This window comes from Chlorocebus sabaeus, chromosome X (genome assembly GCF_047675955.1).
Source record: "Chlorocebus sabaeus isolate Y175 chromosome X, mChlSab1.0.hap1, whole genome shotgun sequence".
Classification (NCBI taxonomy): Eukaryota; Metazoa; Chordata; class Mammalia; order Primates; family Cercopithecidae; genus Chlorocebus; species Chlorocebus sabaeus.
The window spans coordinates 55,738,811-55,765,579 of NC_132933.1; the positions used below are offsets into that span (position 1 = coordinate 55,738,811).

The following is a 26,769-nucleotide window of genomic DNA, read 5'->3' on the forward strand; positions in this document are numbered from 1 at the left end:
CTGTGTGGACAGCATTCAACTTGCCCATAATACTTTCTCAGTGCTTTGCATCTTCCTCTGCCAGGAAGTTTCAGTTCTAAATAAGCCACGCAAACTGATCAATACTGTTTATGGCAACGAAAAACATTATTTAAATTGCTAGATGTGACATATTTCTTCCCATTTGTCCTTCCCAACCTGTATCCCATGGAAATTCAACATGTAAAAGATTCTCTAATAATTTCCTAGAAGCACATGATGTTGGAACTTCATTTCTAAATTTATTTTCTGTCTTGGCCCATTACTCACTAATTTACTACACCCAGTCACTAAGGATGGGCATCATCTGGGTGCTTCCATGTTCTGAGATTTTAGGACTACTAACTGAGCTTACTTTAATGTTCTTCCAGGTGCAAAATAGTTTGTTTAAATTTGGACCATAAAATAAAATCTATGTACTAGAAAAGTACTTTCTGAAGTCCTTTTTCTTTTCAATTCATGATTGTTTATGGTTGATGATATGACAATAGAATTAAATCCACAAATTTTATGTACAAAGCGCTGTGATTTCTCATGATCTCTGCCACATAAGGTAGTACTGATATAGACAACCGAGATGATGTCACAAACATAATTAAAATAAACACTGGATTATCCACAGCAAATCATATTGCTTACCCCTCCTGATACAAACATTCCTTCATAGTTCAGATGCAAGTATTTGAAGATAATCTATCGGTTTATTATGAAAAAAGATAAACATGTACACTTTTGATTAATAGTTATGAGGCTGCTAAAGCTCTAACAGGTATTATAACTGAAATAAAAATGAAATCCATGCACAATAGTATTAACTTTCCAAAGAACTATATGAAAATCATATCCTTGTTTTTGTGTTTTTCATTTCTTTGTGTCCAGGATATACACTGACTTTCTGAAACCACTGCAGAGTTGTGAATAATGTATGAAATAAAAAAAAAAAATTCCTGTTCATTGCCCAGAGAGTATTGTATTGCTTGTGGTATACTACATCTATGCTAGACAAACAATAGAACAGACCAGTAAACCTAAAATCTGAAGCTAAAACCTTCCCAAGTGGAAAGGGAAAATACCATCCTGGATTCCAGAAGTCCCTCAAACAAACAGATCAAATCCTTGTAATAGTCTTACACACTATTACGTAGAACTGAATAAAACCCTTAAACGGGAAAGATCTTGTCTCCTGAGCAAATAAGTATTACAGTTGGAAAAGCAATTAATTACTGATATTCTAAAGAAATTCACTAACTTCTATTTCATAACAGTATTGCATAATAGTATTTGCAAAGACTGATGAGAAGATATGTAAAGCTGAAACAAAAGGGTATTTTTGTCACTCTATTCTTATTTTCTCTGGCAGTATTTAGGAATTTGCCCTCTAAGTAGCCATGTGGGAGTGGAACAAAGCATGATTTGAGTTGAGAATGACATAGAGGTAGCAGTCAAATGCAAACACAATGAATATAAGAATAAGAGTAATGGCATACAGCTATATTGTGTTTTTTATATAAAGTTGGCATTTTTCTTTACTTGTCAAGCATAAGCATTACTGACCAGAAAGGTCACGTGAAGGTAACATACATAGGACATGCGAGGTTGCTCATAAACACTCAGCTTTAACGGGATTTCATTTACAGTGATGTAGAATAAAATTTCTATTTCCTCCATCCCTCAAATTTCAAACTTCAGAGACAGCTTTAGGTATAATATATTAAAAAGGCTTTTGTGTAGATTCAATCTTTTTAAAATAATTGTAAAGTATTCAACAAGCAGTTATCAAAAGCATATGCTACATTGAGTTATGTGCTAGATGCCAAAAATAAATCACAATCTTTTAATAGCAGAATATAGTTATAAGCATAGTATTTTAATACTTTGTATCATCTATTAATATATCTTTAAGAGAGTTGACATTGAGCATAACTTTAAAAGGCTTCCTGGAATAGGTGAGGCACTATCTTAGATTCAAGGTATTTTGCAAATGCAAAAGATACCAAGAAATAATACAAGAACTGGAATCTCAAAAGGGTACTGTGGGCTGAGTGCAGTGGTTCATGCTTGTAATCTTAGCACTCTGAGAGGCCGAGGCAGAGGAACTGCTTGAGCCCAGGAGTTCGACACCAGCATGGGCAACATAGTGAGACTCTGTCTCTACAAAAACATTTAAAATTAGCCAGGCACAGTGCCGTGAGCCCGTAGTTCCAGCTACTCGGGAGGCTGGGGGTGGGGTTGAGGGGCAGTGGGGGAGAATCCCTTGAGCCTATGAAGTCAAGGCTGCAATGAGCCAAGATCATGCCATTGTGCTCCAGCCTGGGTGACAGAGGGAGACCCTACCTCAAAACAAACAAACAATCACAACAACAAAACCCAAAACAAAACAACTGTGACGTTTAAGATACCCACTGCTTTCTTCCTTCCTTCTGTCAGTTTCCACTCCTTTCATTTTAATGGGCACAAGAAAAGGAACTAGCAGGAGTAAGGTTCAAATTTTAATACACAGAAGAAGAGTATTCAAAGGTTTAATGAAAATTGAAGGGTCAGAAATATATTCATGTCCAGGTAAATCTGGTTGTCTTGGGATGTCCACTGGGAAAGCAGATGGATTCTGCTGTAAAGCAAGCAGAGCTTAAAATTTCTTATTCCTATTTAGGACAATACTTAATAATATAGAAATGAGTCTATATGAGAGAAACTTCCATAATCAAGGCCACCAATTAGAATAAATGTTTATTTTCCTTTAGTTGTAAAAGCACTTAATTTTCTAGAAATCTTAAGGTACTTATGACAATCTGTTGAACATCTTTTTGGTTTTTGTAGTTGCAAATGCACAGAGTATCTGCTCCTGTTAGACTGGCATCATGCACTTGCCATATAAGATCCCAACCATTTATTCCTGAATTGCAGGTTTGTAAATAAAGCAGGTAGTTGTGTGAGCTTAGCTACGAACATTAGCATGTCTGTGAATTTTTGACATGAACTTAAAACGACCAAGATAAATTTATCGCTGCATAATTGTTTGTCCTAACTTATTCCATACTCCAATAACTAAAGAAAGCCTGCTATAATCATATTATCATAAAAATCAACTAGAATTGACCTTATCTCCTACTTTCCTGCAGGGATCACCAATGAGGAAATGTGCAGCAGAGCTGATTATATTGTGTAGGAGAACAGACAAGCAAATGAGTGATTGAAATTTCTATGGAGAACATCATCAACACTTACCTAGAACAATTTTGCGTATAAATAGGGCATAAATGGTCCATGTTCAATTTGCTCTCTAACTGTCAAGGAGTGATCAAGGATAGACTACATAGCAATCTTCAGTTTCTAGCTTCCTTAACGCAAACCTAGATCTTATTAGCCAATACATGTGTATGTCTGTCCCAAAAGTAAAAAAAATTTTTTTTTGAGACGAAGTCTCGCTCTGTCACCAGGCTAGAGAGCAGTGGCGCGATCTACGCTCACTACAACCTCTGACTTCCTGGTTCAAGTGATTCTCCTGCCTCAGCCTCCTGAGTAGCTGGGATTACAGGGACGCACCACCACGCCTGGCTAATTTTTGTAGTTTTAGTAGAGACAGGGTTTCACCATATTGGCCAGGATGGTCTCGACCTCCTGACCTTGTGATCCGCCCGCCTTGGCCTCCCAAAGTGCTGGGATTATAGGCGTGAGCCACCGTGCCTGGCCCCAAAAGTAAAATTTAATTTTCATTTAAAAATAAAAAGAAAATGGAAACAAACAAAAATCACATAACCAATACAGGTACACACTTCATCACAAGATTCATATGAAGTGATGAAAAACAGATACTAAATTAAGTGGTCTTAAAGATTAATAGCATTTGAGAACTCAATGCAATCTGACATTTACCCCTTTGTTTTTTTTTGTTTTTTTTTTTTTTGAGAAGGAGTTTCACTCTTATTGCCTAGGCTGGAGTGCAGTGGCGCGATCTCGGCTCACCGCAACCTCCGTACCCCCAGGTTCAAGTGATTCTCCTGCCTTAGCCTCTTGAGTAGCTGGGATTACAGGCATGTGCCACCACGCTCGGCTAATTTTGTATTTTTAGTAGAAACGGGGTTTCTCCATGTTGGTCAGGTTGGTGTCAAACTCCCGACCTCAGGTGATCCTCCGGCCTCAGCCTCCCAAAGTGCTTGGATTACAGGCGCAAGCCACCATGCCCAGCCTACTTCTACCCCTTTCTTATTGCCTCCCTCCAAACAGATTCTCCTGAAACTGTTTTGGCTAAGGTCACCAATGAATTTCTATTAGTGAAATCCAGTGGATCCTTTTCAATCCTTATTTTATTCATCCTCTCAGGTACATGTTTATAGATTTGTATAAATTTAAGGGGTACAAGGGCAGTTTTGTTACATGGATATATCCTGTAGTGGTGAAGTCTGAGCTTTTATTGTAACCATCATCCAAATAATGTCCATTATATCCATTAAGTCATTTCTCATCTCTCACCCCGTCCTATCCTTACATCCTATCTCAGTCTCCCATGTCTATTATTCCACACTCTATGTCCATGTAATCTCTGCTACATTTGATATCATTAAGCCCTTTCTCTTTGAAAAGCTCTACTCCTTTGGCCCCTGTGATACCACAATAGCTTTCTTCTCCCGATATCTCCATAAGCAATACCTTCACGCTCTCTTTTTTTTTTTTTTAGATGAAGTCTTACTCTTGTCCGCCAGGCTGGAGTGCAATGGCGTGATCTCGGCTCACTGCAACCTCCGCCTCCCAGGATCAAGTGATTCTCTTGCCTCAGTCTCCCGAGTGGCTGGGATTATAGGTGTCTGTTACCACACCCGGCTAATTTTTGTATTTTTAGTAGAGACGGGGTTTCACCATGTTGGCCAGGCTGGTCTCGAACTCCTGACCTCAGGTGATCTGTCCTCCTCAGCCTCCCAAAGTGCTGGGATTACAGGCGTGAGCAACCACGCCTGGCCCATGCTCTCTTTCATAGGCTCCAACTTCTGAGCTAGTCCCATGAATTGGTGGTTCTCAACTTTGTAGGCACATTAAAATTGGCTAAATAATTTTTAAACATGCTATTATCCAGCCTCCAATCCTATAGATTTCAATTTGATTGGTTCAGAGAGGAACTGGATGTGGGTATTTCTCAGAAGTACCTCAAAATAATACCAGTGTGTGGCCAGGGTTGAGAATCACTGCCATAAATGTTTGTTTTCTCTAGGGTTCTGTCTTAGGATCACTGCTCTACTCATTCTCCCGAGATTATCTGACCCACCCTCATGTTATTAACTATCACCTGAATGTTTATCGCTTCTCCAAGACTCCCGGACTCATGCTGCTGAGAAAACTAAGTGGCTAGCATAAAGATATCTGATTTGCCCCTATTCAACCACCTCCTTCCCTCATCTCAAGAGAATTACATAGGTACTATGACCCACCTTCTCCTGACTTTCACCCTGTGCAAACCAGTTAATTCTAAAGTTGACAAATATTTTCTTAAGGTGGCCCCACCCAACCCCCATCCCTCTTTTATTTTGAGACAGAGTCTGGCTCTGTCACCTGGGCTGGATTGCAGTGGCACGATCACAGCTCACTACAGCCTCAACCTCCTGGACTCAAGTGATCCTCCCACCACATCCTCCTAGTAGCTTGGACTACAGGTGTATACTACCACACCTGGCTAATTTTCTTTTTCTTTTTTTTTTTTTTTTTTTTTTTTTTTTGAGACGGAGTCTCGCCCTGTTGTCCAGGCTGGAGTGCAATGGCATGATCTTGGCTCACTGCAACCTCTGTCTCCTGGGTTCAAATGATTCTCCTGCCTCAGCCCAAGTAGCTGGGATTACAGGCGCCCACCACCAAGCCCAGCTAATTTTTGTATTTTTAGTAGAGGTGTGGTTTCACCATGGTGGCTAGGCTGGTCTCGAACTCCTGACCTCGAGATCCCCCCACCTTGGCCTCCCAAAGTGCTGGGATGCTGGGATAACAGGCGTGAACCATGGCGCCCTGCCCCTGGCTAATTTTCAGATAAAAATTTTTGTAGAGATAAGGTCTCCCTGTGTTGCCTAGGATGGTCTTGAACTCTTGGGCTCAAGAGATCCTCCTGCCTTGGCTCTACGAAGTGCTGGGATTAAAGGTGTGAGCCACTGTGCCCAGCTCCTATTCATTTTTGGCACCTTTTCCATCCTACCCTCTTCTCTCCAGTTAACTCAAGAATATCTCTCCTCTACCCTCAATCCAGTCCCTCTCTGTATGAGCCATAAATGTTCTTCATTTTAACTTATGAGAGTAAAACTCTACATTGGAGGCTATGAATTACATATCACACAACTACCAATCACTAGGCATGCTAAGGTAGTTTAGCTGAATCACACAGTATATGCTAAACAAATGCAACTGAATTAAGCGGGGGGCATCACATATTTTAAAGTAAAATTTGGCATAATTATTAGTGATTGATAATTCCATTCAAGATCTTGGGAGTATCTAGCGTTTCCTGTTAGAATCTCTAAAAGAGACACAATTTATCTTTTCATTCTTCTAACTACTTGTCTTTCCCTCAAATCTCAGCATTCAAGGTATAAAAGATATTCTTCATTATTTAATGCATTTTATTCTGGCTCTTGGTGTGGTGTGGTGTGGTGGCTTACGCCTGTAATCCCAGCAATTTGGTAGGCTGAGGCGGGCAGATGGTTTGGGCCCAAATGTTTGAAACCAGCTCGGGCAGCATGATGAAACCCAATCTCTACAGAAAAAAAAAAAAAAGAAAAAAAAATAGCTGGGCATGGTGGCATGCACCTGTCATCCCAGTTACTCAGAAGGCTGAGGTGGGAGGATCACCTGAGCTTGGGAGTCTGAGGCTGCAGCGAGTGATGATCGCACCACTGCACTACAGCCTGGGTGACAGAGTCAGACTCTGTCTAAAAAACAAAAGAAAAAGAAAAAGAAAAACAAAAACAAAAAAAGAACCTGGCTCTTGGCCCTCACAGCTGTACTGAAAGTACTTGGGAAAAGGTCAGGTGTAATCTGCTAGTTGAAAAACCCATTGGTCAATTATCAGTTGTCATTCCGCCTAGCTTTTCTATAGAATGTGACAATGTTGACTAATTCTCCGTTCTGAAATTTTATCTACTCTTGGTCTTCCAGGTACTACTATTTTTTTTTTTTAAGAGAGGGTCTCACTATGTTGCCCAGGTTGGTCTCAAATTCCTGGGCTCAAGCATTCCTCTTACCAGTTGGGATTATAGGCACATGCCACCATGCCCAGCTCTTAGGTACCACTTTTTACTGCTTCTCTTCTTCCCTTTCCATTTTTTTTTCCTTTTTCTGAGTATCCTTTGTTGATTTCTCTATTTGCCTCTTAAATATTATAATTCCCAAATGTACCATCCTCAACCCTCTCATTTGACATATTCTTTCTGGGTGATCCTAAGGTTTCAATAAACAGATATATGTGCAGATGTCCCCAAAATCAATCCCCAGCCTCAACCTCATTTACGTGTGTGTGTGTGTGTGTGTGTGTAAAATCATGTAATCCTTTACTTTAAACCCCCTGCTGGCTCTTTGCTACAACAAACTAACTTTTTGTCATTGCCATTTTACTCTTTCATATCTCCATCACATGTTTTTGTCATTTCCTTTATCTGAAAAGCCTATTCCTCTTGTTTTCCCCCAAACTACTATTCACCCTTCCAAACTCACATCAAAGGCCACTTTCATCATGAAGCCTCTCTTGAATTCTCCAGGCAGTTAGTTGCTCTTTTTAGCACTTTTTGTGCATTTATATTATGAAATTTACATCACATGTCTTTCCCATGAGAATCTGAGTTTTTAAGGGCAAGACCCACATTTGTACTCCAAGGCCCTAGCACTGTTACCTGGCCCCTAGTATTTGATTAATAAGTATTACCTGGATGAATGTCATGCTTTTATTTATTTCTTTGCATTACTTTTTAAAACCAGATTTTAATTGTATATTACAGTATAATGAATGTACTATAGACTAAATGGGGATTAGTGTGCTAGTATAAGATTCTGACATTTATAAAACAGAGACTGAGAAAGTTCATGAAGAAGAACTCATCTTCAGGGAGAAAGAAGTAAACAGCTTGGAATGAATGACCAGCATGACCTAGTAATAATAAAACAAAACAAGCACAAAACCACAATAGACCTTGGTTATCAAGATGATGCTGAGTATTACATGGGATCTGTTATGAGCTTATCTTTGGCTCTTGCCATCTTGGGTCAAATCCCATGTGACGGTGGAAGAAGGAGGGTGTCATTTAAAACTGAAAGCTCTTTCTCTAAAATGATCTGTAATACTCTGAGGCATAAGCAGTACTACTTGGTACACAGGTGGAGTGCCACACTAAGAGAAAAGAGAGAGGCATTTCCCCCCTACTTTGTCAATGACCACTGTCCAACTCTGGCATGAAGACAGCAAGTGTAGAAATGCATGGTATTGTAGCAGAGGTGGAGGAACAGTGGTGTGTGCTTGTTTCTGTGAAATGCCCCCTGGTAACTCCCAGAAATGTTTCAGAGAGCCCGTATAGCAGATGAGGTCCTGAATGTGTATGTGGAGACAAGAGCCAGCAAAATTTGAGTTTTGTTATTTACGTGAGGCAGTGAGGCCTGGGGAAATGTGGGTTTTGTTTTGCTGTGAAATTATTCTTCCCTAATACATAGAGAGGTTTCTTTTCCTCTGTTGTATAACATTGTTTCTTGTCCCCTATCTGTTCTCAAATGGTAAATCATACCTTCTCATTTATACTGTTATCTTGCTGATACATAAAACTAGGATCATGTGTCTCCTGAGTTGCTCCTGATTTGTGAAATTTAGTTTTCTTGGTGGCCCTGTGTGGTTCTAAAACCAAAATACATTCATTGTTTCCTGGTTTCATTTCTTCATAATGCTTCTCTTGTGTGTTTTTTTTAATGTCTAGAACTATAGATCAAAATCCAGTCATAGCCAAAATGCTAAGTTAGATATCTACCTATTGCTGAGAAGCCCATTTATATTTACTTACAGTGGGCAAAGAATAAAAAAGTCGGGTTGGTTGAAGAAAGAGAAGCAAGCTCTAAGTATCTATAGCTATTTGGCAATAAAACAGAAGTGGAGTTGTGTATTTGTATTTTAAGAGTGGTTTTCACTCCCGCAAGGTGTCTCTCTCTCTGCTTCTTTTTCCTCCAAAGCTTATCTTTGATCTTACAATGACACAGTCAGGAATCCTGATGGGCAATTCTTTACAAAGTAGATGGTAAACATATGCAACTTATTATCTTATGTAGTAACAAAGGCTGTAACAACACAGGATCAAGAAAGATTTAGCAAAATTCACAGAAGATAAATCCATACTAGGTTGTTAAGGAAAAATGAGATGTACCTCTCACCCACCGAACTGCTAGAAAGAATAGCCCACATTATATATACACAAAGGAGAGAGGTGGGTGGTTGGGAGTGGTTACTCTAACTCCTATGCTGCACAGGCTTACTGTTCCTATCTCTATTACAGCATATAGAAGACCGCATTGAAACTTGATCACATGGTTTATATTCATGTTTTCCCAAACAGTATGTGAGCTCCTCTAGGCTCCCGTTTGATTTTGTATCCTCAGTACCTAACTCAGTATAATGCACCGAGGAGGCATTCAATAAGATTGCTCAACTGTTGAATGAATATGATCTTTCCCTATAGCCTCACCATCTACTCTGCATAGCTCTGTATTCTCTTCTCAGTTCCAAAACAATACTGAAAGGATGCTCTTCAAAAAGTCATTAGAAAGCTCCCAAATAGCAAATCATTGGTTTTTACCCTTTTTTATTCCACCAGAGCATATGTCATTGTTAAAAATGTTCACCTCTCCTGCCTTCTTAGTACTTCCCTCTTCCTTTGTTTCTAGGACAATAATGTCTGGATTCTCCTCCTACCTGCCCAATTGCTCCTTGTCTATCTTCTTTTAGCCCCTTAGTGAAGGCGTTTTCAAGGCTCTGTCTTTGGTTTTCTTTTCTCTTAAAAATCCCTATAACAATCCCTTCCCCTATCCACACTATATCCAGAACACTCAAGAATCCATTTTGTCATGAAATCTATATTTCCAAGAACCTTCTGGACATCCTGACCTCAATTTTCTATTATCACTTTCAGTTTAACTTACCCAAAACTGAATTTGCCTTCTTCTACTATCACCTCCTTTTCTTGATCTTAATAGTTTAGTAACCTTACGGCCGGGTGCGGTGGCTCACACCTGTAGTCCCAGCACTTTGGGAGGCCAAGGCTGGCAGATCACGAGGTCAGGAGATCGAGACCATCCTTGCCAATATGATGAACCCTCATCTCTACTAAAAATAAAAAAAATTAGCTGGGTGTGGTTCATGCCTGTAATCCCAGCCACTCGGGAGGCTGAGGCCGGAGAATTGCTTGAACTTGGGAGGTGGAGGTTGCAGTGAGCCGAGATCACGCCAATGCACTCCAGCCTGGCGACAGAGCGAGACTCCTTCTCAAAAAAAAAATAAAAATAAAATAATAAAATAATAATAGTTTAGTAACCCAACCGTCTTCTTAGCCAGTCATACTCAAAGCTGTAGGGTTATGGTTGCCTCTTGACTACTCCTCTCCCTCTAAATTATCTCCAACTAAGAATATGACAATAGACTCCTAATTGAATACTTATACTCCTTTAGATTAAATGTTCTAATGCATAACTTTGATTGTGTCCCTCCACTGCTTAAAAACCTTCAATAAATCCCCATTGCTTAAAGAATTATAAGTTAACACCTTAGTCTCTCATTCAAGCACTCCATGATATGAAGCCAACCTAATTTTCCAGAATTACCTCTATACTTCTATACTGTATATATCCCTATTTTCTTACTGTACTGTTTGCCATTGTTGAAAAATGCTTTGAACTTTCTTGCCTCTGTTTTTCGTAATGACATTTCTTTTGACTAAAATGCCCACTATCCCCAACTCCAGCTCTCACTGTTGGAATCCCAACTCATCCTTCAGTCTTTTCCTCCAGGATTATTTTTCTGATATATCTGATAATGCATGCTAGTCCCATCCTCTGAAGTCACAAAGTATGTTATTAACACCTCTTGTATGATACTTACTATCTTCTGCCTTATTCTGTATTCTTTCTGTGCTTCTTATGGTTCCTATAATACACAGGGTCTTATAATTAAAGGAAATCTTATCTTAATTATTTCTACATCTTCCTTCATCATGTATAGCATAGTACCTTTTACACAGCAGATGTACAATAAATGAATATTTAGGGGCTCATTTCCTAATCTCTGATTTTGACATCAGCAAATCATGTGATCTGGGTTAATATTCAGCTAGTATGCACCAGTACAACCAGTGTCACTATTTATCACCTGTGTACATTTCAACTATTTGGGGGCTGTGATACACCAGTTAATATTTTTTTTTTTCTTTTTTTTGAGTCAGGGTCTGGCTCTGTCATCCAGGCTGGAATGCAGTGGCATGATCTCTACTCACTGCAACGTCTGCTTACCAGGCTCAAGCAATCCTCCCACTCAGCCTCCTGAGTAGCTAGGACTACACATGATCCTCTCACCTCGGCCTCCCAAAGTGCTGGGATTATAGGTGTGAGCCACCATGCCCAGCCTTTCTGTTTGTTTCTTACTTAAAAAAAAAATTTCAATTATCATTACCGATATGATAGTCTGCCTTGAAATGTCTTTTGGTACTTAACTGAAACAGCACATTCTGCTGAATGGGCTGGAGGCAATATTTGGAAGCTCCTTCTGAGTTACTAAACATGGTAGGTCTTGGGTAGGGGGCACAGGCTCAGAGTAGGCGATTTATAATTTAGGCAACTAATCATACCACTTATTAACGTTTTGATTTTCTAATGAAGAATACAGACTATCACCTTATTTTGTTTACATATAAAATAAAAACATTACAATTAGATGGCTGGGCACGGTGGCTCACACCTGTACTCCCAGCACTTTGGGAGGCCCGGGTGGGCAAATCACCTGAGGTCAGGAGTTTGAGACCAGCCTAGGCAATAGGGCGAAACCCCATCTCTACTAAAAATACAACAATTTGGCTGGGCATGGGTGGCTCACACATGTAATCCCAGCACTTTGGGAGGCCGAGGTGGGTAGATCACGAGTCAGGAGTTTGAGGCCAGCTGGGCCAACCTGGCGAAACACCATCTCTACTAAAAATACAAAAACTAGTTAGGCGTGGTGGCAGGCATCTGTAGTCCCAGCTACTCGGGAGGCTGAGGCAGCAGAATCACTTGAACCCAGGAGGTGGAGGCTGCAGTGGGCCGAGATCAGGCCACTGCACTGCAGCCTGGGTGACAGAGAGAGACTCTGTCTCAAAATATAAACATGAAAAAAAAAGAAGAAGAAGAAAATAAAAATACAACAATTAGCTGGGCATGGTGGTACGTTCCTATATAACCAGATACTGGGGAGGCTGAGGCACGAGAATCTCTTGAACCCGGGAGGTGGAGGTTGCAGTGGGCCGAGATCGCGCCACTGTACTCCAGCCTGGGCAACAGGGCAAGACTCCATCTCAAAAAATAATAATAAATAAAAAGATTACAATTAGAAACACAATGGTAGAGCTCTGTATTTTACATAACAGTAATTCCCATCTATAAGCGATGGTAATGAAAATGGCAAGCAGAGCAGTAAGAACATCTTTGCTGATTGTGGTTGACTCTGATTTTAGAGTTTTTTTGGATTTTCCTTTTATTTTACTTTACTTGGGGGAAAATAGCCTTCTTTATAATTTGGCTTTTCTGCTTTTATCTCATCATGCTGAAGTGGAGGTTGTTGGAACAGATCAAGGATGTCAGTGTTGAACAGGGAAAGTGTAACAATACCAAGTCAATGGGATCTTGGAAAGGAAACAAATCAGGTGCCCAAGAAAGTAAAAATAACAGGGGACTAGCAGGAAAAGATGATCTAGCTAGGAAGGGCTGAGGCAAGGAGGAAATCTGTAAAGTCCCTGGTTCCGCTTCTTCTAGAAAGAGGCAGACAGAGTTTTTTGGCAGACTTGTAAACTCTGTGCCTTCTGTCCCCCCTCCCTCACTTCCAGCTTTTCTACTGATAACCAAGGTGCTTTCCCAACCACTGCCACTGCCTGCCTTGGAGTTTCGTTTTACCTCTGGACATTTGCTTTGGCTGCTGCCACTTGGAACAACTGCCACAGCTAAATCGAGTGATATTTTTAACCCTATGTGTTCATGGAGGCACTCCAGCTACAATCCACAGGAAATCCCAATTTAGATTACTTGGAATCAGTACTATAAAATTATGCAGTTTGTGAATATATTCTTGGTGTTTCACAGTTGACAACACTATATTCCCTTGAGTACCAAACTCACAGAAACCCCATGGAATGATCTCTCTCTCCAAGTACAGTTTTTCTAGAATCAGTATGAGGTGTGAGACTAATCAGACAAGGGCTTTAGCAAATGTGCATTTTTAAAATAAACAGCCTAGAAAAATTATGGCAGTTCTTTTATGGCCCAGAATAACATGTTTTTACTTATCAGCTGCTTAACAGAGAAATGAATTGATACAAAAATTATTTCAGTTCACCTTTCACTGACTACTATTGCTCTGATAGTTCCAGAAAGAGCAGTGAAGGTTTTTATTTTCCTTAAGAGGTAGTAGGGGCTTCTGATGGCATGGTAGAACATTCTTATTTACAGACAAAGGCTGCGGATAAGTGGAATGGCTGCCTCATAGTTATAGATGAGTAGTGCTCCTGGTATTCTGCCATGCAGCATTACCTTAAAAATGAATATGAACTTATACAGATTTCCATTCTTTTTTTCCTCCAGTCTTCCACCCTTTTTGTAGGCCATCTACGATGCATTCATACACATAAAAGTAGTCTTATACTCCAACCAAAACACTTCCTTCCTCTCAATCAAATCTTATCTTTAGGCTAGTCTCTCAGGGATCATCCATAAATAGCAGAGACAGAATGTTACCCAATATCCAGCAGGATTCACCCAAATGTGAAAAAGATGAATATAACTTGTATTGTCTTCTGCCATCAAGGTCACCACTGCCAAAAAGCTTTCCTGGACAACTATGTTCTGGGCCCCATTTCTCTCACTCGTTTGTAGCAGTACAATGGTTTTAAGAGCTACCAATTTCCATTCAATGACACATGGTAACTTCCAGTCCAAATACAGAATATTTTTGGAATTGCAGGCTATTTAAGGCAAATCTTATTAATCTAAATGAAGTAGAGTTTACATATTTACTATTAATTTTCCATTTTTCACTTACTTCTCCATATAACTTTACAGCCCATGAAGAGGAGTCTTAAAACCAACATACCTAATTTCTTTCTTTACTTCAAGAAAAATATGAACTAAAAATAGAAAACCTTACTGAGAGGAGGCAGACAGTTCAGCCTACTTGGATTATCCTTAGAGGAGCTATTACATTATTTACTTCTTTCATAGGATATGAACAGAGAAAGTGGACAACTTTCTAGTTCACTTAGGTGAGGGAGGTTGTTTTACTTCTTTTATGTTTTTTCCTCCCCTGAGATCTATTTTCATAGTGTGGTTTTAACTGTTACTAATCAAATACAAAAACAAAAACTTGGGGATTTGAGGGGATCTTGGATTATCTGTGCCTCTCCTCCCTTTATTAACATAGATCACAGAGAACAGACTGAGCTGCAAAACCAAAACTGTCTCTAGAAGCAAACATTGTCTCAGTTTCCTTACCTGTGAATAGCTAATGTGATATCCTTAGGGCCAATTACTTTTAATGATTTAATTACATTTATGGTTTTAAACTACTTTCCACCTAAACCACATGCTCATAAAATAACAATTAAAATATTTAATATTAAACACAGTGGGAGTCCTGGTTTCCGATTTTTGCTGTAAAGTCTACAGTTATTTGAAGATACATTTACCAAGTTGAAACTTGCAATCATGTAGATGCCTGCTGAGATTTCACACATGAGCTGAGATCAACTGTTAAAAAAAGTCTTCATGAAGAAGTATTTTTATTTTCCTCATTATTATTATTTTTTTGGTGTTGCTACTTTGCTCTGAACATTCATATTTTACAATACTATGTGAGGTGGAACGTGTTTTACCTGGATTCCTTGGAATCCGCTTTCGTCGGTCTCTGAATGCTGCACCTGATTGTAAGGCTTCCAGAAGATTATCCATCACACCAGTCTCATCACCCTCTGGTGAAAGGGAGAAATCAGAATTAATCTTGGAGCAATTAAAGTTAAACTACAGGAAAATAAAGGGAAAAACTCCTGTCAGATTTACATAATATCCCTAAATTAAAGACATATATCTGTTTTAACATAATGGATCCTGTCAGTTTCTGGCACCACAGACTACTTTGCTTATTATGCACCATTAAGCAAAATTCATGCCAATCCCACTGTTCTTTCAACTTAAAGACCTTGTCTTTTGTATTATTGATGACACGCTCAGTATGCAAATAAACAGTAGCTGATCAGCTACTGCTGCCTTCCTGTTAAGATTCTTATAAGATATTCCTAAGCAAGAAACCACTGACCCAGCTTAATGCAATCAATGTGCAGGGCGTGATTTGATGAAGCGGAGTTACACAAGGTTAAATACTGATTGTATTAATACTTTCGGCATTCAACCGTCATCTGCGATTATCTTAGAAAACACTATTTGCAAAACACATTTGCATTCAATTCTTACCTAATCCATATCCTTTACCATTTTGAGATGCTGACACTGTATAAAGAAAAGGTGACCACATTATCTGAAAGGCCACATTTTAACTTTTAGAGACATCAGCCAGAGTCCCACTTCCTTTTTAGAATGCTGTTGTGTGTCTATACTTTTCCTGTGGGAAAGAACTGTTAAGGAGCCATGAGTGGGATGCTCAGAAGATGTTTGTGGAAATTCCTAACAGAAACAGCATTTAAAACATTTTACCCTCCTATCTTTGACAACTCTGGCCATGAAAAACACCTCTAAGATTTGTTAGAGTTTATCTCAAGGTGTCAATGGCCAGAAAGCCTCTACTACACTGTGCATAATTCCCAGTGAGCTCAGCCTGCTCTTCCTAACTGGCCTAGCTGATGAAAAGGACCCCAAATAGGTGGCTACCTTGAGGGTAGCTAAATGTGTGAGTCTGAGGTAGATGACAATTTGCAGGCAAGAGGGTTAAGAGAAGAAGGAGGGAAGAGGGAAAGGACATTATTTCTGATGCTACTCCAAAGTTAAATCTAAATCCTACTTTGTTTAAAAAATTAACCATGGGGTATGAGATCACAAATGAAAATACATTTTATTTTATTTTAGTTTAGTTTGAGACAGAGTTTTGCTCTTGTTGCCCAAGCTGGAGTGCATTGGTGCGATCTCGGCTCACCACAACCTCTGCGTCTGGGGTTCAAGCGATTCTCCCGCCTCAGCCTCCCGAGTAGCTGGGATTATAGGCATGCGCCACCACACCTGGCTAGATTTTGTATTTTTAGTAGAGATGGGGTTTCTCCATGTTGATCAGGCCTTGGTCTTGAACTCCTGACTTCAGGTGATCCACCCGCCTCGGTCTCCCAAAATACCAGGATTACAGGCGTGAACCACCGCACCCAGCTGAAAATACATTTTCTTATGGGATAACAGCAAGCTAAAATCTTTTTTGATTATGTTCTGCATTTGATTTGAGACTTCTTCAATGTTGTAATCATTTATTCTTTTAAAATAAACTCTCTAGGACGGGGTATTGAATGAAAAAAAAATGAAGAGAAACACTGAGGTTCTCAGGACTAATATTTGGTGAAAACAGGAAAAATGAAGTACAGCCCATTGAGTAAACATGGAAGGGGGATAGTGTACTTGTAGCATTCATTAAGAGGTGGCGCATGGTGGCTCTTGCCTGTAATCCTAGCACTTTGGGAGGCCGAGGTGGGTGGCTCACTTGAGGTCAGGGGTTCAAGATCAGCCTGACCAACATGGTGAAACCCAGACTCTACTAAAAATATAAAAATTAGCCAGGCATGGTGGTGGGTGCCTGTAGTCCCAGCCACTCGGGAGGCTGAGGCAGGAGAATCATTTGAACTTGAACCTGGGAGGCAGAGGTTACAGTGAGCCAAGATTGTACCGCTGCACTCCAGCCTGGGCAACAGAGTGAGATTCCATCTTCAAAAAAAAAAAAAAAATCATTAAGGTCACAGACACATCTGAAGTATCACCTGTTCTTTTCAATAGAAAAAAAAAGAAGACCTGAAGGTAGTTTGGTATGGCTAGAATGTACCTGGGAGAATTAAATCATATGCAGTAGACACTTTACAGTTGTTAGATATTTTAATCCTCACAACACACTGTGATAAGTACTGTATGTTTTTCAACTGTGGTGGAGAGGCCCAGGTATGAACTCAGATCAGTCTGATACCAAGCCCAGTTCTCTTTGCTCAATAGCTGGCAGAAGTTGAAATGAACTAGGCATTAGTGGCCAGATGATGAAAGATGAAAATTCTACGATATGGGGCTTGAACACTATTCTATAAGCCGGCAGTATTCACTAGGTATAAAATACAGGCCATAAATGTGAACCACATAAATAATGCTAAATATTCTAGTAGTAACACTAAAAAAAAAAAAAAAAAAAAAAAAAAAAAAAAAAAAAAAAAGGTAAAATTGATATTTTTTTTCTTTTTGAGCCAGAGTCTCGCTCTGTTGCCCAGGCTGGAGTGCAGCGGCGCGATCTCCGCTCACTACAACCTCCGCCTCCTGGGTTCAAGCAATTCTCCTGCCTCAGCCTCCCAAGTAGCTAGGATTACAGGTGCCCGCCACCACGCCCAGCTAATTTTTGTATTTTTAGTAGAGACAGGGTCTTACCATGTTGGCCAGGCTGGTCTCGAACTCCTGACCTCAGGTGATCTGCCTGCCTCAGCCTCCCAAAGTACTGGGATTTCAGGTGTGAGCTACCTCGCCTGGCCAAATTAATTTTTAATACATTAAGTAAACATTCAGCCAAATGTATTTTCAAAATGATGTATTTTATATTCTTCTTATCAGATTAACTCTTAGAAATCTAGTACATATTTACTTCTGTACATGTCAATTCAGATTAATTACATTTCAGGCACACAATGGCCACATGCAGATGGTGGCTACTGTACTGGGCATATCAACTATAAACAATAGGAAGTGACCTGATCAGATTTACTCTTTAGAAAGACTTGTTGGACAGCATTGTGGAGTATGACTCAGAGGATGGCAAGACAAAAGGCAGGAAAATTTTGGCCGGGCACAGTGGCTTACACCTGTAATCCCAGCACTTTGGGAGGCTGAAGCGGGAGAATCACTTGAGGTCAGGAGTTCAAGACCAGCCTGACCAACGTGGTGAAACCCCCGTCCCTACTAAAAATAAAGAAAAAATTAGCCAGGCATGGTGGCAGGCGCCTGTAATCCCAGCTACTTGGGAGGTTGAGACAGGAGAATCGCTTGAACCTGGGAGGCGGAGGTTGCGGTGAGCTGAGATCACGCCACTGCACTCCATCCAGCCTGGGTGACAGAGCGAGACTCCATCTCAAAAAAAAAAAAAAAAAAAAAAAGGCAGGGAAATTTTTAATTGCATAGTGTAATTGTCTAAATAACACATAGCCTGAACTAACCAGAGAGCAAAGTGAATGGAGGGGATGGATATTTTGAAGGCATTAATACAGTCAATAGGACTTAGCTGGCAGGAGAAGGAGGGTGAGATTAAGGAGAGGAGTTTAGATGACCAGGGATAAACAAGTACGAGAAAATGTGATCTATTTGATATGTCTAAGGAATATACAAGTAGAAATAACGAAAAAGAAGTTGGAAATGTGGGTCTGAAATGCAAGAGTGAACTCTGGGCTGGAGTTAAAGATTTGGGTGTCACTGGATGGTGGATGAGATTACCTACCCTGAAAAAGTATATTAGAAGAAGGAGAGAATAGAAGACGCAATTCCAGAGAACCTCAACTTTTAAAAAAATATTTAAGAATTTTTAATTGACAAGTAAAAATTTTATACATACACACACACCCAGTATATGATGTGGTTTCTTTTTTTCTTTTTTCTTTTTTTTTTTTTTTGAGACAGAGTCTCCCTCTATTGCTGAGGTTGGAGCACAGTGGTATAATCGAGACTCACTACAACTTCCACCTCCCGAGTTCAAGCGATTCTCCTGCCTCAGCCTCCCAAGTAGCTGGGATTACAAGTGTGCACCACCATGCCCAGCTAATTTTTTTTTGTATTTTTAGTGGAAACAAGGTTTCACTATGTTGGCCAGGCTGGTCTCAAACTCCTGACCTCAAGTGATCAGCCAACCTCGGCCTCCCAAAGTGCTGGGATTATAGGCGTGAGCCACTGTACCCCCACTATGATGTTTTAATATACATACACATTGTGGAATGACTAAATCAAGCTATTTAACATATGTCACCAGTTTTTGGTAGTCAGATCACTTAAAATCTCTGAGCAATTTTTGAATACACAATATATTATTATTAACTACAGTTACCATGATGTACAATAGATCTCTTGAGCTTATTCCTCTTATCCAACTGAAATTTTGTGTCTTTTGACTAATGTCTTCCTAATCCCCTCCCCAGAATCAGAGAAACCCAACTTTTAACAGGCAGTCAGGAGAAGCAGAATTGCAAAGAAGACAGGGAAGGAATTTTTAGAGATATATAAGTACAAGAAGGCGAGGACAGCACAAGTGAAATTTTATGTATCCTTACAAAAATGATAATTATAAAGACTATGTAGAAAAGCAAATATATGCAAATTACTGAAAAAAAAATTTATGATTTACCTAAATAATATGCAGACATAAAAAATGTATAACATTATATTGTTTTATTAAAATTATTTAATGCTATTATATTGTAATTAGATAAAAAGATGGAAAAACAAATATGACAAGAAGTTGAGAGGAGGCTGGGCACGGTGGCTCACGCCTGTAATCCCAGCACTTTGGGAGGCTGAGGTGGGAGGATCACTTGAGCTCAGGAGTTCAAGACTGGCCTGAACAACATGGTGAAACCCCATCTTTACAAAAAATACACATACAAAATAAATAAATAAATAGTTGGGTGTGGTGGCATGTGCATTGTATAGTCCCAGCTACTCAGGAGGCTGGGGTGGGATGGTCACTTGAGCCTGGGAGGTTGGGGCTGCAGTGAGCCATGAGCGTGTCACTGCACTCCAGTCTGGGTGACAGAGTGAGACCCTGTCTCAAAATAAATAAAGTCAAGAGGAATTAAAAATAAATACCTTTGCTTAATTTAATAGTTGCCACCTCACTGTACTTGTCAGAATATCATGCTAGATCAGTGTCTCGCAACCTTTTTTCTTTATCGCCTTCCTCCCACTGGGAGTCTTTTTAGATATTTTTTCTAACGCCCCCTACTGTTAACATTTAATGCCATAGATATCTTGTACATCTGTTTATGTACTGCGGTCCTTTGGAAGGCTACAAACCATTGCAATATCTAAGATGTTTTTCCACCCACATTCCCAAGAACCAATATTCATCCCTTTTGAGGTAATATTGTCCCTTGTGAGAATACATATGCTAAATAGTTATGCTAAAAAAAAAAAAAACTTTGTAAATATCACTGATGTATTAAAGGAAAGAAATGCAGGCTTCAGTCCCTCATTACTTTTTCTTTTGCTCCATGATAAGTTTCAAAGAAGTTGAATGTTTTTCATAAAATGTCTAAGCTTACTGAATCAAGGTTTTATAAATATAATCATGGGATTGATTATATTTCAGTTAGTCTTCCTAAAACAAAATGGGAGTCAACATGATCCTTTGAAAGAAGTTATTCTTCATTTTGAATGGATTTCAGTGAAATTTTGTATGTGATTTAATTTGAGGTTGACAGTTCACTTAGAATTTCCAAGTTCATAGAACCATTAATTCTTACTTAGATGTAATTAGTAGTGAGTAGGTTTTTTTGGCCTACGAGTTCAACTTCAAGAAAAAAAAAATTGTTTATGTATTTATTTCATTAAAAAAGACAAAAACTTTATTGAACACGTGCAAAAAATGTGTTTTTTACAACGTACAATACCTATTTAACTGAGTGAAAGAATATCAAGGGAAAATTTGGTAATGCTTTTAGCTACTAAAATGATAACTTACGGGCATATCTGAGAGGTAACACTTTAGAAGAAACTTTCTAAACAGCCTGAAAGTCACAGATATCACTAAGGAGTTAGGTGGGCTGCATGCAGTCTGTGGGCTTTGCGTGAGCTACTTATCATCAGATCAAATAAAAGGCACGGGTTGTACCTTCTTTTTCATGTTTCCCACAGTATTTGTCATTTAGTTAGATGCCGAATGCCTGATGCTTAATTTTCAGTATCAGCATTTACTTGTGTTGTGTTGTCTTAATTTTCAAAAAAGGGTTTGGAGATGATACAGATTACAATTAGCACTAGGTAAATTAATTACCTCTAATACCTTTGTGCAAGCCTATTCTCTATTGCCTAGCACATACGTACAGACAATTCTCTATGGGTTTCTCACATTTCTGCACATTTTCTGAACAGAGGCACTGATGGCCTTTCTGTACTATCTTTTCAAGGATGTTTTTACAGAAAACAACCTTGGAAGACACAGTGTCTTCCTCTAGAGAAGACAGCACGTTCATTTGCTTTGCAGACAGGTTATATCTCCCTCTAGGACAAATGTCAGGCAGGTTTGTGTTCAGTCCATCATAAAAGATTTGGGTTCCCTAAGCATGGGATTCCTCAGCAATGACACAAACCCACCATGAGTGCAGCATCCACCTAGGTTTGCCTTCACAACCCTGGTCTAGGTTTGCTTTCCAACTCTGGGAGTTGGAGGGCAGAGGAAAACAATGTGAACGTGAAGCTCATATTGCTTGCTGTATCATGAATAACAGAGTTATGTGTCTCTGACCCAGGAGTCTTGTGTGTTCTGCCAGCATCGCTGACACTGCAGCCGGCTAACTTGTTGGCATGCAAGTAGGGCAAAATATCTGACTCTTCATAGTTTTTGAAACTACTCTGTGCTCTCCTTCCTTTTTATCAAACATTATTAATTAGAATAGCCCTTACACCTCTAGGAACTCAAGCACCAAGTGCCCTGGACTCTCTCATTCCCTAAGACCCTATTCCAGTTTATCACACCTTGAAAATTACTAAAGTAAAGCCAATACCATAAAAATCATTCCTTAAAATCTTAACAACCCAGGCATAATGGTTTTAATTCACTGTTATAGCCTCCTTGAATTCTCGATTGTATAATTAAAGTTCTCTGCAAAAGTTGAGCTGCTCAAAGTTGAAAAAAGTTGCTATGAACCAATCACTGTTAAATGATCCCATAGAAGCAAAAGGCTTCTTACTGAAAGTAGGACCCTTCCATGTGAGATAATACTTGCACATATGAAATCATTTTAAAAAATAAAACTATGCTTTCTGTGGGCTTGAGGAGTTGGGGAAGATTTCATGGAAGAAATGGGACTTAAATCTCTGAAAACATTACATTTCTAGAGCACTTTAGGCATTATAATTTCATGTAAAAGACACAAAACAGATTAAAAAAAAAAAAAAAACAGACCATACTGGTTCACAGATAAATCTAAATATCTGAACTCCTAGTGCACATACATGTGCACTCTGTGTGTATACGTGTGTGTGTGTAAATTTACAAATGGTGAAATGGAAAGATACTAATTGTACAGTTTGAAGAGTCTTGAAAAATGCATACATCCATGTAACTACCACCACAATCATGGTATTGAACATTTCCATCTCGCCAGAAAATTCTCTTTTGCCCCTACCACTCAGATGAAACATATGTCTGAATATCTATCATCATATATTAGTTTTGCCTATTCATAGCACATAATTTTAAGGGGGTAAAAAGAGTTGAGGCCATTTTGAATCAGTATAGCCACCTGAAATAAAATATGGATGGTATCCACGATAAAGCATGAGAGGAGAAATAGAGATGAAAGATACAGGAGTTACAGTTGGATAGGTAAGATCAGAGCAAAGTTCTAAAGGAGCTTGGATATCATTTTAAGAAACTTGAATGTGCTTCAATGGACTCTAAAAACCTACTGATTGATCTTCAACAGGACAGTGATGTGACAAAGGTGGCATTTAAGATCAGCCTCACGGTAGTATGCGAAATGGACCAGACTGGGAGAGAAATCAATTATGTGACAAATACAATTTAATTTGCAGTGACAAATATTATTCTGCATAGAACTCTAGGCAAAGTCGGATGGTCAATTTGGTCATTATTGGTAAAAGGATAAATAGAAATGTAGAATTGTTTTGTGAGCAAGGTCATCGGCAGTAGTAAATGGAAGTTGACAGCATAAGAAGGCGATGACAAGTGGAGCGCAAGAAAAACTAGTGCTAGATTCAATCTTTTTCACAGTATCTATCATGGTCCAGATTAAGAACGTGCTGCAAGATATACAGATTTGTAGATAATGCAAAATTGGAAGACTGCTCATTTATTAAAGAAGAGGAAAACAAAAACTCCTTCTCTGAGATCTAACAAACATGACGGCCCAGGGCTGATAAATAACTTAGAATTTAACATGAAACAATAGGAGATAATAAAGACTAAGTAAAAGGTTACCACGATATGGTGAAAATAACACATTGCTCTACAAGACCGTAATATCTATCAGTAAGAGTAATAGTAAAACCATAAATGAGTCAGAAATTAGAGAAATCAAACCATTTGGCAAAGCACTGTGTCAATAGTCATCATAAAAGCCTAAGCAACTTATATTTCAGTCCACAAGCACCTAGAAAGCCTCTAGCCAACAGGAGGTTTTTGTTAGTTTGTGGTTTAATTGGAAGTGAGTGAAGAATGGAGTTAATAGTGACTTGGAAAATCAACAGATGGTAACTAAGATAATAGTCTATGAAGTTATTTACAGCCAGAAAGTGTTTAACAAAATCAAGATATTCCAAAGAGATTAGAAGAGGGCATAAATAGAAAGTATAAAGTTCTATGGAAAATAATGAAGGCAGATGCTCTTATTCAAAAGAAGAAAACTTTCAAGACGGAAAAGAGGACACAGGAGCTTAGAAGAAATTACCAGAATCCACAGGATGAGCTAGGGGCAGTATAGTAATTACATTATGCAGTAGTTGAAAGTTTGTAAAACAAAACAGAAAAACATTACATTCCCAGGTTGAGGCCTTGCACAGTGGTATCCACCAAAAAGAAAATTAATCTCAGAGCAATTAAAGTTAAAACCATAGGGGAAAATGTTGGTTAGAGAGTTCATTCATTCTATTATCTCGTCTCCTTGCCAGAACAGGTAATTAACAGTTTCCTATAGTGAGGTAAATCACCAAATCCCAGATAAACTTCATAGTGAATACTACTCTTCCTAAATACTTTTAAAATTAATGTTTTAGATACATTTTGTCATGGAATAAATACTGTATGAGGGGTCATAAGTGGATATTATACCCCAAACTGATAAATGATGAAGGATGGATGAAGCAATTTCTCCCAAAATGTCTACATGGTAGGTGTTACCTAAAAGTTTGTTAGGGGAACTGAATCGGTGAGTTAACTTTCCCTAATGTATGTATATCTTAAAGAGAAGCTTGTTATTTCTAATGGTAGAGTTTCAATGAAGAAAATTTCAGCCAAAAGCACCTTTTGACACTTTGCAAAAGAGAGTTTGATAGCAAATGGTGGTTAAAAAAAAGTTTATGCGTATTCATTTTTTCCCAGCTACCTATATGCTAGATGATTGAGAGATGAAAATGACACATTCTATAAATAAACAAGTACCCAATAAACCTGAAGGTTAACACTTACCAGAAAAACCACTGTTTATGCCTCTGGAAAAAAAAATCTCACATTCGATATTTTAAATAATTAATATTTCAAAGAGACCTTTGAAATACTCTGTGTGTCTTATCGGAATCAATCATTTACTAAGGGCATGGAAGGCTTGTGAAGGGAAAAGTAAGCAAAAAACAAACTGAAAAAGAACAAACCTAACTCAATTCAAAACCACGTACCAAAGTAATCTGAGTTTAATCTCTGAAAAGATAAAACAAAGATGTTTTTGGAGGTAGGAATATTAATAACACCTACCATTTATTGAATGCTTACTATATGGCAGGCAGTGTTCGAAGAGATTTATATTGAAATTTCCACACCAACCTATTTTATTGGCCAGGTAAAGAAACTGAGGGTAATTTGGGTGAATTAACTTGTTCAAGGTCACACAGTTGTGAAGTGACAGAACCAGCATTAGGACCCTGAGATGCCTTGAGTAGAGGAAGTCAGACTACATTTCTTGTGATTGAATCCAGCCTACCGGCTGTTTTTTAACAGCCGACGTGCTAAGGATGATTTTCACATTTTAAAAAGAATAATATTTTGTGCTACATAACAATTTCACAAAATTCAAATTTTAGTCCCTATGTTTACGGAAACACAGACAAGATCATTCATTATGTTTTGCTTATAGCTGTGTTAATGCCACAGCAGCAGAGTTGAGTCGTTGCAATAAGAGACCTTATGGCCCACAATGCCTAAAATATTTACTCCGTGGCCCTTTACAGAAAATGTTTGCCAACTCCTGCTCTAGAGCATATACCACCAACAACAAAACCATGCTAATTGCTGGGTGTGGTGGTGCGCACCTGTAGCCTCCACTACTCAGGAGGTCGAAGTGGGAGGATCTCTTGAGTTTAAGAGTTCAAGGCCAGTGTGGGTCAACATAGTGAGATGCTGTGTCTTTAAAAAAAAAAAATCATGCTAGGTGCAGATATGTATGGATCTCACAATCTGCTTTTGAGGTGCTGAAGGACCTTGGCAAGGGCCAGCCACATCAGTAAAACAAGGCCTCATCACAGGTGGAAGACAGGAAAGAACATCAGCATTCAATATAAGTCTACTTGCAATTGAAATGCTTCCACTTGGAGAGCCAAAGCCAAGAATGACACAAGATAACAAAGCAACAATTACACATTCATTTCTTTCTGAATTTACATTTTAGAGTCCATAAAGTCCAATTCCCAAAGAATAGTCACAAAAAAGAGAAGAGAGGTTTTTCAAAAGCCAGGGGGAAATCTGCTTTTCAAGTTTTGCTTTGCTGTCTGAGACTACCTCTGAATAACACTGAATAAATTCAGCTTCTCTACAAAAGACCTAGCTCCTTACTTATAGACTTCAACTAGATTGCCACCTAAGAATATGACACCATAAAATATAGTTAACCATCTTCATAAGACACAGAAACACAAGCTCAGTCAGGAAGGGGAGAGGGAAAGGAATCATTTTGGCTTCCAGAGCACCATTATGAGGTCAAATGTGTATCTGTGTCTTCTTCAGTGCCAAGCACAGGCACAAAGCAAGTGTGGAATGGAAGTGGCTTTTCAAGAACTGTCCTCATGAGAGTGCAGTCAGGTAACTGTAACAAAAGTGACACACGAGAACAGTAATGGCAGCCCACCGAGTATAAAAATGTGGCAAATGAGGGAACTGGAACTCTTAATTTGCTGATACTTGGAGTACAGGGAATGAGTTGACAAATTCATCATTTGGTAATTCAACTTTTGAATCCTAGTATTCTTCTTTTTTCATTATCAAATTAAATAACAAACAATTCCCCTGCCAACTTCTTGCATAACTGCAGGAAGGCAAAACAGTAGTCCCTACCTTATCCACAGTTTCAATTTCCATGGCTTCAGTTACCCACAGTCAACTATGGTCTGAAAAGATTCCATGGAAAATTCCAG

The 26,769-nt window shown here is 39.0% G+C and overlaps 1 protein-coding gene across 1 annotated transcript in view; it reads right to left on the reverse strand.

Moving 5' to 3' along the window:
* Positions 1-26,769, reverse strand: part of DIAPH2 (diaphanous related formin 2) — a 904,603-nt gene that overhangs the window by 150,774 nt on the left and 727,060 nt on the right. The window contains exon 27 of the mRNA XM_073013533.1: positions 15,120-15,215. Within this exon, the coding sequence (XP_072869634.1) occupies positions 15,120-15,215 (96 nt within the window). The remainder of the gene's footprint in view (positions 1-15,119; positions 15,216-26,769) is intronic.